This window comes from Olea europaea, chromosome 20 (assembly GCF_002742605.1).
Source record: "Olea europaea var. sylvestris chromosome 20, O_europaea_v1, whole genome shotgun sequence".
Taxonomy (NCBI): Eukaryota; Viridiplantae; Streptophyta; class Magnoliopsida; order Lamiales; family Oleaceae; genus Olea; species Olea europaea.
The window spans coordinates 13,309,101-13,325,657 of NC_036256.1; the positions used below are offsets into that span (position 1 = coordinate 13,309,101).

Here is a 16,557-nt window from a genome sequence, read left to right on the forward strand (position 1 = left end):
AGGGAAAAAGGACAGACGAGTTACATGGAGTGATTTGGTTCTATGGCACCATGTTCAAACATCGACAAACAAAATTTTCATTAGCTTACTATATAAAAGCTATCATACCAGTGGAAATAGACATATCAACATTTCGGTGCGAATGGACAACCGACGAGCAGAATCAAGTTGAATTTTTGATGAGTTAGATCTAGCAGATGAACAAAGGAAGAGAGCAATGGTTCGAACAACTGCATATCAACAAAAGATTGCCCAACACTTCAACCAGCAAGTAAAAGCTAGAACCTTCAAAGAAGTCAAGTGGGTGCTACGAAGAGTATTCCAAAACACTAAAGAAGCTGTGCAAATAATCTTGCAGAGAATTGGGAAAGACCATACCTAATCACAAAAGTGGTTGGACAAGGAGCATCCAAGCTACGCACTTCGAATGGTAAAGATGTCGACAATAACTAGAATGTCATCTATCTTCGCAAATATTATTTCTAAGTCTTCTAAACTCTTTTCAATTCTTGTATTTTCATTCGAAACTCATACTCAGGCATCGGAGAGTCAATAGCATTTCTGCCATCGGTGGTCCTAACCTCTCCATGCTTTTTGGAAAATTGGTAAACAAAATTATGGACGGTCCAAACGAAATTAAACTAAGCATGACACAAATGCCATCCCTTCATCACGGGATATCATCTTTCTTTCATTACATGCTTTGAAATTTTCTTTTTAAATTTTTTACTACCACCAGAATTAACACTAACATAAGCTCGAAGAGCCGATAGCATTTCTGCCAACGACAATCCAAACTTCTCTTTGCATTCAGGAGATATAACCAAATGGGGCAAAATGTATTACTCATCAGGATCAAGAATTATCTCATCAGCTGAAAATTAGGAAGCCTTGAAATTTGGGTCATTAAGATCCTACGCACATTACCAAAAATTATTTCAAATTCTAACGTTGACCGATATCACACGACTTTCATGAGCCATATGGATGAAGATGATCACAAAGCCTCTATCAAGCTATGTGGATAAAAATGACCACACAGTTGTCATCAAGCCATCTGGACAAAGGTTGCCCTACTGGAACCAATCCAAATGAGGACTCAGCTGCTTTCGAGCTAGGATAACCTTAAAGTTAGCCAATGACATTACCTTATTGTGTCCGATGGACTAAACTAATTGAATTCTTTGTAAAAATCTGTTTGTGAGTCTACTCTATCTTTCAAACTGGAAAGTGTTTCAATAAGTTCAATTTTTGTTTAAATATTATGTTCATAAATTTGTACATAATTTTATTGTACTCCGCATGAAATTTCAAGTTTAATATTTGATCAAGAGTTTTTAGACAATCTAGCACACGGCCACAATTAGTTTACATATTACATAATTTTGAAAGACATAAGTTCAAATACGTACTTGCAAAACCTACTACTTAAGACAGACCCGCATACTTAATACGAGAGTTTGAAAGTAAATAGTACCGGAGAAGTACACTTGGAAAATGTACTGCTAAAGGGATTTAAGCCTGACCATCATTGACACCCCAACCCTCATGCTAGACACATCCTCATCTTCGAACTGCTCTTCCATCATATTCTACATAGCAAGCATTTGGCACAACTCAACATACTTAGCAATCGCTTTTTCCACATCCCAACTAACATGTTTGCCTTATTTGTAAACATTCATAATGAAGGCTCTGGTAGTTATCTCAACTTCCAGCTAACAATTCTTAATTCAATCCTCTAAAGAAGCAATTTGATCCCCCCCCCCCCCCAAAATTTTCATTCAAGTTTGCAAGCTCCTTCTTTACTAATTTCTCAGCTAACCCATTATTCAAATTTTCGACTTCTCCACGTAACGAGGCATTTGCATCTTGCAGCGAGCGGACCCTTCTGGCCTGTCTAATGACTTCGTTCTCCTGAAAAATAACACCTTGCAATTCCTAAGTCAACAAAACAAGTTAGGTTAAGTCAATTGGGTTATCCATAATGAAGTGTGCAAAAACATTAAGCCTAGAAAATCTGAGCCATGTCTTCACTTGACCAAGTTGCTCATAACGTGTCTGGTCTTCAGGAAATAGAAGACCTTTACCAAGTGCCACCACCCCTAGGTTAGAGAACGCAGATCAATTGAAAGGAAAAGTAAGCACGATCGAAACATCATCTACCAATGATAGCCTTGGATGACCGCCGAGGAGGAAGTATCAGGCAGCTCGGTCTGACTAAAAAAATCCTTAGATGGGACTAGAGTGTCAACTTTCCCCGTAAAAGTAGAAACCTTTTTCGACCGCTCCTTCGCCCTTCTTCTCTTCAAAGCATCAAGCAAAAATCTTATTACCCTTGATATGATTCGATCTGCAATCTCACAACCAGTCGAATTAAGCGGACTTCACAAAGCTAGGCCATTACCAAGATTTTCATACCTCTCTTCGCCATTATTATAGGGACCATATGTCTTGAAAAATAAGGAATATCTCTTGGTTCTACCGAAGTATGATCTCCCAAGAAATACGAAGATAGGAGAAATTGACAATTCTTCTAATCTTTGGGTATTACGAACATCTTCGAAATACACTCCTTTATTATTAAGCCTCTAGCAGGTTGAGAGTTGATACAATGACCTGCAAGAAAATAGAATAAGAACCTTGAATCATTAAAATATATTGTGAGAAAATAATCTACGAAACTCACCTCGTGATCACGTTGAAGGAAAACAATAATCCTCCGACCAAACCAAATCGCCTAATAGGAGGAAATAAGATCCTTTTCCAGCCCTTATCTCTAGAAGAAAGTCCAACTATCAATCGATCGGTATTTTTCTTTACATTTAAGGAAAAACGACATTTCTCACCAACTGCTCCCTTATGAAATAACTATGCAACAGCTCTGACATGCTAAATGAGACATTGTACCGCTCGACCAGGACTTGGAGGTTTAAGAGCAATCGCAAAGAGTTGAGTATGAGTTCACTATTTGCAATTTCAAAATATTCCAACATTATCTTCACTATTTGAGGAATCGAAAATCGGAAGCCATCTTTAAATGGCAACTCATAGAAAAACATCCAACCGATGACATTCCATGAATCTTTCGTGCAATTGCGGTAGACGAAGGTGAACGGATGTTAGAATATCATTGGCATCCCGAATTCTAATCTAGTCAATCTCCGTCGGTTTGCTTGATATTTTCTTATTAAACATGATATCACTCATGATTGGAAGGCTTTGTTCATAAAAACTATGTCTAGGATCACCACCGTCAAGATCTAGATCAGCCAAACCACTATCAATGCACATACTTTTCGAATCAACTTCATAAGAAGAACAAATCCCAGGATCACTATAAACCCTGCTAGTGTTGGCTCGTCCGGATGATCCAAGCTTGTATAGTCATTTAGTCAATAATTTTCATTCGAATGTGTAGATCTTCTTACACCTCCGATTGGCCAAATTACGGATGGAATTCCATACGGGACATCACAAAAATCACTTCAATCCATTATTTATAAAACCAGCTATTCACCAGTGGTTTCACACTATCATGGATCAAAACTCCATAAACATAGAATCGAAACTAATGCGACTACCGAACAACTTGGAAAGATATTTGAAGAACATTCAAAAAATAAAATATGAACTTGAAAAAGTGAGTCCCAAAATTTCTAAAGCTGCTTGGAGTCAACCCGATAAGCCATATGAGAAGTGAAGAATGAAACTTTTAAATTGTAAAATGGCATGCTAAATGAAGTGAAGAAATGACTCCCTAAATTTGTCCAAAATCAACAACTCGATTGTGCACTCAACCTACTACGTTGAGTGGTAAGTGCATGCATGTACCAAGTGGCATGCATGCTACTTTAGGGGCATTTAGTTTCACACGGCATCATTTGACGTGTGGCAATAGAAGTCGCACGACGAAAGCCATGTGGTCAAAAATAAATAAAATAATACCAAATAATCAAATATTTCAAGCAAAAATCGATACTACAAAATGGCACGACTTGTCCAATTTTTCAAACTATGCTGAACGACTTTCGAGTCATATGGTATCAAAAAAATCGAACTATTTATAATCGAAAATTGATACTAAAAACCAAAATCCAAACAAATTCCAAATAGTCTTTCAAGCTGGACTCCAAGCTTGTATTGTCATTTATAGTCGTGGGTGGAGATCGTTCTAAAATTTTATGGGAGATTATCGTACGCTTGTCGAGTCGAAGTTTTGAAAATTACCGCATGATTCAAAAGTCATGCAACACTTGTGATATTACCGTGTGACGTACCGAGTCATGCAATTTTTTTATACTAATCTTTACTTGAAACCTGTTTGGTTCTTGGTACCGTAGAGCTTGGAAGCCGCGCGATATACTTGGAAGATTACCGCATAGCTCAGCTAGTACCAATTTTTTACTGAAAGCCATTTAAATTTTTGATATTGTACGACTCGAAAGTCGTTTGACATAATGTGAAAAATTACCGAACAATTTTTTTTATCAATTTTCACTTAAAACATTTGATTTTTTTTTTTTGTATTATTTTTTTGGCCGCATGGTTTGGAAGCCGTGTGGCTTCTATTGACACGCGACAAGCGATGCCATGTGGCAAGTAATTCCACTTGGTATTTAGTAGTGCTATATGGTTAAAAATGTCGCAAACGTGGCATGCATGCAGCTTGGTGACATAGCACACCATTAATTGGTGAATAAATTAATAATATAGATATCAGGAATTTCATGATTCACTAATAAATAATAGATCGTGCAATGTACCTCACCTTAGAAGACTAGTCTAATCGGTAAATTTGTTCATCTAAAGGTCGAGTGCACACATTTGGTTGTTGATTTTGAACAAATTTTGAAAGTCGTTTCTCCACTTCGTTTATCGTGCCTCCTTCACAATTTAAAGGTTTCATTCTTCACTTCTCATATGGCTCGAGCTAATTCCAAGTAATTTCAGAGATTTCGGTGAGTCCCTTTCCTATCTTTAAGTTGTTGTTTATTTTTGAATGTTCTCGAGCGTTCTTTGAATATCTTTCCAAGTTTATTGGTGGTTGCATTGATTTTGATTCCATGTTTATTTTGACCCATGATAGAGTAAAACCACTAATAAATAGTTGTTTTTATGAACAATGGATTGGAATGATTTTCATAATGTTTCGTAAAAAATTTCGTTTGATTATTAGCTAACTGGAGGCGTAAGTAGATCTAACTATCCGAGCAAAAACTCTCGGCTAGACAATTATACAAGCTTGGACTGTCCGGACAAGCCAACATTAGCAAGATTTATTGGTGATTCGAGGATTTGTTTCTCTCCTTAATCCGAAAAGTATTTGTATTAATAGTGAACCAGTCGATCCAGGTCTTCAGATCAATCCAGGTCTTGACGATGGCGATCCTAAGCCTAGTCTTTATGAACGTAGTCATGCAAACGCAAGTGATATCATGTTTACTAAAAACACACCAAGCAAACTAACAGAGATCGACTTGATAAGAATTCGTTCAACTCCACCCATCGCGGTTGCTTGAAAGAGTGTCATGGAATGTACATATTATATTTTTTTATGAGTTGCAATTTAAAGATGACTTTCGATCTCCAATTCCACAAATAGTTGAGATGATGTTGCAATATTTTGAAATTGCACTTAATCAACTCATGCCGAACTTTTGGAGATTGACTTAGCTCTCCAAGTCTTGGCCGAGAGACACAATATCTCATTTGGCATGCAAGAGCTGTTGCACGATTACTTCATAAGCGAACATGATGGTCAAAAAGCCGATTTTCCTTAAATGTAAGAAAAATACTGATCAATTAATAACTGGACTTTCTTCTAGAATTAAGGACTAGAGAGGGTCTTACTTTCGCGCGTTGGACGATTGCGTTTGTCCAGAGGATTATTGTTTTCCTTTAATGTGGTCACATGGTGAGTTTCATCGATTATTTCCTCACAATATGTTTTACTGGTTCGAGGTTTTTATTTTATTTTCCTGTAGGTCATTGCATCAACTCGCAACTTGTCGAAGGCCTGATCGTGAAGGAGCGTATTTCGAAGATCTTAGCAATACCAAAAAAATCAGAGGGATTGTCAATTTCTTCTATCTTATGGGACCATACTTCAGTAGAATTAAGAAGTATTCCTTCTGATTTTTCAAGACGTGATCCTTATTATATAATAGCAAAGAGACGTATGAAAATTCTTGGTAATGACCTAGCTTTATGTTGCCCACTTAATTTGATGAATCGAGTGATTGCAAATCGAATCATGTTGTGGGCAATATGATCTTCACTTAATGCTTTGAAGAGGAGAAAAGCGAATGAGAAGTTTAAGAAGGTTTCTTCTTTTACGGGACTAGCTGACACTCTAGTCACATCTAATGATTTTCTCGAGTTAGATCGAGTTGTCTTATGCTTCCTCCCCGACCGTCTACAAGAACCGTCTTCCAGAGCCATCATTGGTAGATGATGATTCAATCGTGCTTACTTTTCCTTCCGATTCATCTGTGTTATGTAACCGGCATATGGTGAAGGTCGTTTATTTCTTGAAGACCGAATACGTTATGAGCAACTTGGTCAAGTGAAGGCACTTGAAAAGACAATATTTCAAAACACAACTTTGTCATAGATACTAAAATTGAGGAAATCGAATCAATCGGGCCACCAACAATCTTGCAGAACTCAAGAAAAGTAGAACAAGAAAGGACCGCTAAAGATAAAGGGACACCGATGTGGTATTGATCGATGACCCTTTGACGACCTAGTCAATAAAGTTTGTCGAGAGAGAGATCAATGTTGAATAGAAAGTAAGAAAAAATAGTTCAGAGTAGTGTAGATTATGATACCTGAATGTTTGACTTACCATGGAATTTATAGGCATAGGATAATCATCTAAACAAGATTGCTAAGGATTCTCCGTGATTTGTGGTTGGCTATAGCTTAATTTGATCAGATCAATTCTATTAAGATATTCAATCTGTTTATGAATAACTCCTACTAGATTTGGTCAAAATCATAGAATGATTCATCTTGAAGAGTAATTATCGAAGGGTTCGCATTGAACTATGGGCCTCAAACCGTATTTCAGACCGATTGGCATCACGAGTTGAACCAAAGGTCGCACTTTTAAGCAAACCGTTTGTGGGTCTCGTTTCATGACTTGGGCCGCTTGAGCTAGTGGAATAATTTTTACATCATGTACTTCCAAAATGTGATGAACCAAAAAGATGTAAATTATTGGAAAATTTGCGACAAATCTCACAACCTAGGTTGCAAAAAGTTGATACCCAACGCACGTTATTGACAAGTGTAGCTCTCGTCCTACGTTGCTTTGTTTTTCGGGTTACCGTCTTTTCGATGCTTTTAGCTTGCAATTGTTCTTCCCGTCAAATTGCCTGGAGAAAGTAGCATTGAGCTACACAAACAAAGCCAAAATAATTTATTAACAAATAAAAAATCGTTGATACCTCGCAGTACAAAATTCAAATTTATTGCAATAAAAGAATGTTTAACTCACTAAATGCTAAAAGCAATTAAACGTGTACATATTTAATGCTAAATAAAACCATGAACTAACTTGCTACAAAATTGATAGGTCACGGACTATACTTGCCATAGGTTGGGTACCTCCATTGCAGTTTTCCCTAAAATATAAACAGAGATCATAAGCAACCACAGCCTGCAAACCTAATTGTAGAAAAATTGAAATTTGACCATGTTCTCAGATTTTAATGCTCATGAATCGAAGCGGTGTGTTAATAGATGCATGTTCAAAGATGTTGATTATCAATGTTTAAACAGTGACTTCAATGTGAAGCAGACATATATGAAGACGATTGGCAGCACATAATTTAAAGACAGACATGAGTGTTATCCAAAAAACAAGCAGCGTTAATCTCAACATAAATGCGGCAGTTGAATGCCTTTTGAATTGCCTTTACTACTGATTTTATTCTGAATAGAACATTATAATGCAGGAATTCTTGTACATAACAAAAGTAAGTTGAAAACCCAAATAAATACAAAAAGTAGAACAGAAATGTAAATGACAGAGCAGGGAAGCTCTAAGAAAAATCTGCATGATACAAGAAGACAGGCAGCGCTGTCTTTTACCGATGAGATTCTTTTATGAACTGTTGAAGGCTGATATGCTATAATTTCAGGGGTCGAAAGTAAAATCAAGTATTTCCCATGAAAAGTGAATAGATAACACATGCAGCTTCATATAACTCAATTAAAAACATAAACCATAGTCACTGAAGAAGCATGCTGCCCTGCATATGAAAATTTTAAATTAACTGCCGAACAAGCTTCCCCTAGACAATGTGAAGGACAGGGCCAGCCTGATATTTTGGGGGCTTTATGCGAATATCAAATTGAGGCCCTATATTTTGAGTCTCCTTGTATAAAGTTTTAGCCTGTTTGATAGAGATTAAGTCCTTATTTGAATCTCATTTTTCATAGAAATACATTATTCAATAGTGATTTGACACAATTTGAACCACACATTTTTCAATAAAATAATATTACACACAAATTCAAAACTTTTCCTTATTTTTTAACCACATTCTCCATCGTAACACTATTTCAAAATGCATTTTTTGAGAAAAATGGGGCTCAAACAACCCTTAAAATCAAATTTTTAGTAGATTTTGATAAAAGTAGATAAAATGTGGTTTTAAAGTTTTGGAACCCATAAAATATGTGGTTAAAATTAATTGTCAATTTTGACTTAAATTAAAATCTAGATTTTAATTGATGTTGTATGATTATTTTCTCACTATAACTATTTCAAATAAAATTGAATATACATTTGAGTGATTTATGTACAAAACTGGAGAATGTAACTGCAAAAGATAGTGTAACAAAACAATGAAAATGATGATCAAATACAAACGAACTTCTAATTTTATATTAATTTATAAGAAATTAACTTAAAATAAGAAGTATCTGAATGAACAAGAACAAAGAATTATTAAATTCAAAGTACTTTCAGCAAATATTTAAAAATATTATTATCATGAGATTAAAACAAAACAATATAATAACAACATATATATTCTGTAATATATGTTTTGAAGATAAGAGAGAAAGAAAGAAAGAAACATGTAAAGCTGTAACAATGGCAACAAGATCAAACCAAATTGCATTGAATTTTCAAAATTTTAATTCAAAGTGAAATAATTTATATCTTGTTAGGTTGAAAAAATAATGATCGTAATTGTTGTAGATGAAATTTGAAAAGACAAATAGACCTTTTATTTGGTTAAAAAAAGAAAATGAATGTTTGGACGATAAAGTGTCAACTTAATTATAAATAGGGAAAGTAATATTTGTGATAAATAAATGTAAGTGATAAGTTTGTTGCTATATATATTTTTTAAAGATTTTTGTATTTTCAATTTTCATTAGTTTTTTATGTTTGCATACGATAATTCTATTTTCAGAATTTCATAAGTATAATTTTCATTTTTTTCAACAATTAACTTTATATAATTTGGGGCCCTCATCAAAGCGAGACCTTAAGCGATCACCTACTTCGTCTATACTCAGGGCCACATTGGAAGGAGAAAATAACTTCAAGTCGGAAACTTCAGTAATAAAGAAGCTCACGTGCTGGCAGTTGCCAAAGTACTTTTATCCAGTCAACAACATAAGACACCAATCGAACATGATCATTGTCCATGTTAAAACAGTTACGACAGATCAAGTTGGAGGGGCATTTGGTTTAAAACCCGAATTATGATAATCACATATAAGCTTACATCCAACTTTAATCTATCCCTACAACTTGACACTTGAAAAACGAAGCAAGTTATTGCTTCTAAAAATCTAAGTACATTAAGGATTGACAGCTGGGATGCAAAAAATGGGATGGATAACACTATCTAAGTTCTAATTTACATCTAGTTTGTAGATTTAGAATAATTACAGCACCATAAATGCAATGAACCTACGTACTAGAAGTAGAAGGTACTGAACATGAACAATCAACAAGGTGATTTCCAATAGATCTTCCCACACCCAAGAGGATGAAAAATTAAGCACTGTCATTTTTAAAGGTAACAATCTTCCAAGAGGTTCTCCTATTCCTACTAAAACGTGTAATTTACGCATTTCCAGCAACCAAAACTTCACTTACGTACATATATGTAGTGCAGATTCCATGATGTCGACGATAAAATGATCAAGAAGAAACAAGCATAGCAGTACTTTTTTTGGGAAATATATGACATCTTGCAATTCAAAATGAGCTGATTATGTGTCTTTTATTTTTGTCTCTATAACCATCTATAGTACTTTCACTCTAGAGGTATTTTGGTAAACTTGTGTTACTCTATAATTGAGTAAACTATATGAATTAGCTTTAGTTTAGGCCGTAATATTAATTATTATGGAACTTTGCCCCCATTTGGCCTTCATTATTTCAAATTTTAATGGGTGGAATAGTAATTTTTTTGGAAAATTGGTAGTTGAAAAAGAAGAAAAGTTTTTGTTTTAAGAGTAATATTATTTTATAGAAGATTGTGTGGCTAAACATAAGAGAAAAATAATAAAAACTAATTTAATTTGTTGGGGGGAGGGGGGAGGGGGGCTTTGATATTCTAAAAGGTGTACAATTGATTCAACAATCAATATAAATAGTTCCCAGTCAAGAAATTGCCCTCTTGGAACTGTAATTAAAGTCTGTCAACTCGTGTAATACTTGACTCAAAGAAGAATTTAGTAATCGAGATTTAAGAGAAATTGTCTTTATATTTTGAAGTGTAATTCCAACTGTGGGTGTGATGCTTTATGATTATAGGATCAATGCCTGGTGTTTTTACTCTACGTTTCTCCTCTTTATTATCTTTTTGTCCAGAAAAATATCCATCAACAACCATTACAATGATTCATTTTCGTGCTCCTGGTTCCAAGGATGTCAAAGCATGAGCTCTTCGACCTATACAACCTTTCCCGCTAAATTCTCCTAGATTTAGGAACCCACTATTCTTCACCAAGCTATCGATCAATTAGACAACTCAAACAAGAGGAATGCCAAGGAAATTAGCTGGTTGCACAAGTCAAAAGTATGTTACTCTGACTGCAGAAAAGTATTTGACGTCAAACATGGTAAGCCTGAGCAGATTCGCAGAACAATTGATAGTACATGGATGGCTTGATCATTAAAAAAAAAAAAAAAAAGGTTGAACCCCGTCCCGCCTCTAGAGCTTTGTGGGGGGGGAAAATTGGGAAATTGTGAGGGAGGTAAATTGCGGAATGTATCTCAGTAGGCCAAGAAACAAGAACTGTCTGTACACTGCGCTTACAAGGAATCCAATTCCATATTTCAGGAATCGAACCCCCACACTGCGACTGTCAGTAAGACGTGAGATAACATCACTCCTGTCATTTGCACCACTGAGCTATGCCCCGGGGGGCGGCTTCATTATTATATAATTATACAGCGGAGAGGTAACATATAATTACAAATGGAGATGTCAAATTAAAGGCTGCAGCATAAAAAATAAAAAAAAGTAATATAATGTGTTATTGTCTGTGCACCTCTCTGTCAAGAGGTTGTACCGAAAATAAACTAGGTAAAATTACAAATGGAGATGTCAAATCAAAGGCTACAGCACCAAAATAAGTTTAAAAAAAAAGTGTTATTGTCTGCACACCTTTCTATCAAGAGGTCATACCAAAAAGAATCCATCTATGAATAAAGAGATCATGATTGCATAAATTCAATTAATGGCAAAAGAACAATAATACCAATTCAATCGAGCAAGTTTGTGACTGTGTAGTCACAAGTTGAGTGCAAAAGCCCCAAACACACTCCAAATTACCATTAAACCTAAAACACAGGACTAGGCTGCGATTAAAAATGCTAGTTGAAGATTTCAACTTGTTTCCGGTTGTGCATTAAAGATGCCTGCAAATGATGAAACAATGATACTACTGAGACTTATTACATGTCAGGCTGTATCAGGAACTTAGTCAATCCAAAGTTTAAGAAACTGCTATTTTGAGGTGGTCACAGAACAAGAAGACAAAGTCATCCAATGGAATATAAATTGTAACAAACAAACAAGAACTCCAAAAATCCATCTATTTTCTCTGGAGTAGAAGCTACTCTTCACATCATCTCCACTAAAACCAACTGAAGCAAAAGAAGATCTTTTGGATATAAAATGGGTCATTGACTTGGAGTCCACAAGGATATGCAGCTGTGCCCAAGTTTCAGGGCCATTTAAGCCAGGTACCTTCATAGACACAACTCGAAACAGAACCATACTAGGATCATGCTCGGACTCAGCTGTTCATTTCTCTGGATACACTATGTCGTCAGCCAAAGTAGGATAGAAAGTTACAAGATCAACAAAGGAAGAGGCATTGGGAACGAAAAGGAAGTGAAGTGTCAAAGTACAAACGATAGTCACGTTGAATGTTCTTTGCCACTGCCATCTGGAAAGTGATCACATCTAAAAGTTCTCCAAGAAAAGACCTGTATTGGGTTTATTTGCATATTTACCAAATGACCTTAACTGATTGCACAACTTCCAGATTTTATCTTGTCCGGTGAAATCATGTATTCATAAAGTAACTCGCCACACTTTATCTTCAAACAGTCATTGTCAAAGTATTCAAGTATTTCAAAGATAATAACTGATAAAACTTAGTTATTGTTGCATTTACAATTGCAGAATCTTACGAAATTAGTCTTGGTTGTGGGCTAGGAAGCATCGATGCAGACACGTCGGCACACAATTTTTTCAAAAATGTACCAACATGACACATCCCACACACACTGATTAATATGATATTAAGTTTTTTATATCACTTTTATATTCTAAAGTAAATGATTTATTTTTTTAATTCGACATATCAACGTGTCGGCTATGTATCCATTAGCCTGTTGACAATATGTATAACTATTACAAAAACAAAAAAAATATTTCGGTCACACCATAGCATTTTCAACTCATGTCGACGTCGTGTAGGTGTCCGACACAACGTATCTCCCAACATGTCGGCAAAGTGTTAGCGACGAGTCCAACTGTACAAAACCAAAAACTAAGTCATACACACCAACTGATGTTTCCAACACGTCGGACAACAACTCACCAACGCCCCGATGATGCCAGTGCATTCCATCTCTCTCTAGTAATTCTAGATTATCCAAAATAAGTTCATAAGTTGAAATATATAGTTCCTACAGGAATAAGGAATAATAGAAGTACAAAAACTAGAATAATTTTTTGATTAAAAGAAGAATTCGGTACAAAAAATTTAGGAGCTACGAAAACCTTTTAGATTGGTGCCCTTTCTTCTACTTGAAATGAAAAGCCTAGCATTCTTCCTCTTTCTCCATTAGTTTTTTTAAATTTACTATTTCCAGGAGCTGTTGATGGGGATGCAAAAAAACCATTAATTTTTCTTCTCTTGATATCTCTAGGATCTTCAAGCTTACCCATTAATACCCATTATAAACCTCTACAAATCCAGAAGCCCCAATGTTGGCCTACATCATTCCTATATATGCATATATGTGAATCAGTGTATACATGCATACCCCATACAAATCTATATCCTGCGAATGGCCACAGTAACACAAAAGTAACAATTAAATCTTACTTTTGCGATGGTTAGGGGCAGGTGCGTAGCCCGATGGGACAAAAAAAAATTTATACTGGGATGATACATAGAAAAAAAAATCACAAAAAAAAAAATAATAAATAAATAACTTACCTAAAAAGACTAAATGGGCTGGGGCAGGCCTGGGCTTTAGAGGTCACCATCTTAATCAAACTGTAATAGTTCAATTCCCCTCCACTATGGTGAGGTGAGGCAAGCCTTAGTTCAGTGATATGCCATTAAATACCACTAGTCTCTAGCCCAGGTGAGAACAATCACTAGTTACCTACTTCCTCCAGCCTTTCACTATGAACCGAAAGAACACTTAACAAATGTAGTAGATATTGATTCTAAATGAAAGTAGGAAACAACTTACTATGATTAAGTTTCTTCCAGGACAATTTTGACCTGGGATCTCATATCAATAAAATAGAAAGGCCACTGAAAGATGTCCTTTTCCTATTCATAATTTCAAGCTTTCAACATTATGCAAAGATATATAATCGTAGGTCCTTAGCCTAGTATATATCAGAAGAATCTGAAATTCAATGAGCCAATTGCATGATTATAAAGAATATCAAGTAAAACATCATATCTGGTTTTCTTTTTTTTTTTCTGAAAGTAGCATTATATCTGTTATCCTAATGAAACTATGAAACGTCTAGTTATTCCACTATCCCAGAATTATAAGAAATTTACAGAAACCTAAAGCAATTAAGTAAAAATTACCTCATTTCATCTGCGAGCAATCAATGTAGTTAAAAGGTAGTCCAACAGCTCATAAATCAATCATCAATCATCAACCCTTAAGATAGGCAACACAAGATAGACAGGAAAACTATATGAGCATCATAATTATCAATCACCACCATCACCAATTCGAATTGCGCTGCTATGAAATACCACATATTCACGCAAATAATCATGATAATTAACTCGGTGTGACACGGACAGCAAAACTCAAGTTTTATGATGAGAAGCTAAACTGACCTAAGGAAAAACACAATCACAACCAATTTAATTAAATACCAAATAAGCCAGGCGAGTAATCATGATAACTGACTCAGCGAGTTCGAACAGCTAAAATCAAATTTTATTCAGACACAGCAAACTGACCTAAGGACAACCATCATTAAAATCGCACGCACGCACGCACAAGGACACACATCTAGATCTGACTAAAATTAAAAAGTCGTCGAAAGTTACAGGATATGGAATCGGTCATTTTAAGATTTAACATCCTCCAATGCTTTGTTGCTATAATTTTCAAGGGCGATACTCTTCCCATCGCCAGAGGCGATTACCGGCTGCTGTCTGATGACGCTGGAAAAATTCGTAGACATATTCGAGTAAAGACCGAGTACTTTCGAAATATTCCCGTTAATTTCCTTAATCAAATCAACGTTTTTCGCCAAATTATCAGGAGTCTTCGACTGGTGATTCTCGTTCACCTGTTGAATCAAAACACGGTTTTGATTTAACACAGTTTGTACCTCGTTGAAGCCCTTGCTCAAAATCTCCCATGCTTCCACGTCGCCGCTCGCTTCTCCTTCGCCGTCCTCGTTCTCACCTCCGCTGCCGTTGTAGCGGTGGTTCGGGCGATTGGCGGCGGCTTCAATTTGGAAATCGTCGTCCATGATCGAGGATGAATCGTGTTTGTCATTTCATACGTTTATTTTTGCATTTACATTTTTTATAGTACATATTTTTTTTCTTTTTTTTAATTAATTTATTGCGTTAAAGAAAAGGGGAAATGCCAATCAAGGCCGTTGTGTGAATAAAATAACAACCGCCTCCGGCCTCCACAAAGACTGCGGATTTTTCGATTACATTATTAAAAGTTACTTTTTAGTTTTTTAATAAAAAAAAATTAATATTCGTGTTCGAGGAGATAAGTAACTTAAAAAAATAATTTCAATTTTTTTAAAATCAAATTTAATTTACTTTTAAACACAATCAAATACTTTAAAAAGCCGATGAGGCATGACGAAAAGATACATGATTTTTACCCATTTAATATATTTTTTTCATAAACCTGCTACCCTTTCTTTATCATAGACTTTCTTCTTCAAATACAATTCAAAATTGCCCTCTCGACCTAACCTAACTGATTTGATTCCACTAAAATGATCAAAAGCAATTGAAAAAATATTTTGGTTACTTGTGTGCATATTTTCGACCTGAAAAAAACATGATCACAAAATCTAATTTAAAGTAATGTTGACAAATTTTAATGGTCTTATATATCTTATGAAAATGCCATGTGTAAAAAAAGGTAATTAACACAAAAGGTTACTATCTTTTCAATGTTATTGTACAAAACATCCTTGTTCTGTATTTTTTTGACATTTTCACTATTATTTTCACATTTCATTTAAATTAAAAAATAATAATAATAATAAACAAATTACAATCTTACTCCTAAAATTTTCAGAAACTTACAGATAACCCTACCAAAAATAACTTCAGCTTCGTGGAGCTGCCGCCATCCATCTCAGCAACCACCATCCAACTGTTGCCTAAAACACTAGAGCTCACACCACAAACAACTGCCATCAACCCCTAATTACTTTTTCATAAATAAATTGAACAAACAACAAATTTATATGACTAAAATCAATCAAAAACACAGCTTATAGCAAGCGCAACACACTGCCTTTATCCATCAATTTTGACACCGATTGTGATTCCTATCGCCGCGGACCACTCATTCTAATATGCGCAAAATTTTTCCGGCCAATTATTGCACAATAAAAAAATTGAAAGCCATTGTTGTATATCAAGATGAGAGGCGCCTTGATAAGTGTAGTCGATTGGTATGTTGGGAATGACATGGGTCTTGTCGGAACGAGTGGTGGTGTCAGTATTTGCATTCCCGAGTTGGATATTTTAGCTTGTAATTTCGACCAAATCTATTGGCATGAAGATTGGATATTCGATGGCATGTGTAGA

The 16,557-nt window shown here is 35.3% G+C and overlaps 1 protein-coding gene across 9 annotated transcripts; it reads right to left on the bottom strand.

The window, feature by feature from the left end:
• Nucleotides 1-11,230: 11,230 nt before the first annotated feature.
• LOC111369689 (protein EARLY FLOWERING 4-like) lies at nucleotides 11,231-15,295 on the bottom strand. 9 transcript variants are annotated; one of them, XR_002698222.1, is made up of 4 exons: nucleotides 14,812-15,295; nucleotides 13,720-14,410; nucleotides 12,402-13,140; nucleotides 11,687-12,307 (listed from the first exon to the last, which is right to left on the bottom strand). XR_002698222.1 is itself a non-coding variant. In XM_022991294.1 (2 exons), exon 1 carries the CDS (start codon nucleotides 15,240-15,242, stop codon nucleotides 14,832-14,834), a length of 411 nt encoding a protein of 136 aa, XP_022847062.1. In that variant the 5' UTR covers nucleotides 15,243-15,289; the 3' UTR covers nucleotides 14,335-14,410; nucleotides 14,812-14,831. The 9 variants fall into 9 exon arrangements, 1 of the variants encoding a protein (XP_022847062.1); XR_002698225.1 differs by lacking the exons at nucleotides 11,687-12,307; nucleotides 12,402-13,140 and adding an exon at nucleotides 11,231-11,480 and having other exon boundaries at nucleotides 14,335-14,410; nucleotides 14,812-15,290; XR_002698220.1 differs by having other exon boundaries at nucleotides 11,687-13,027; nucleotides 14,812-15,293.
• Nucleotides 15,296-16,557: the final 1,262 nt, after the last annotated feature.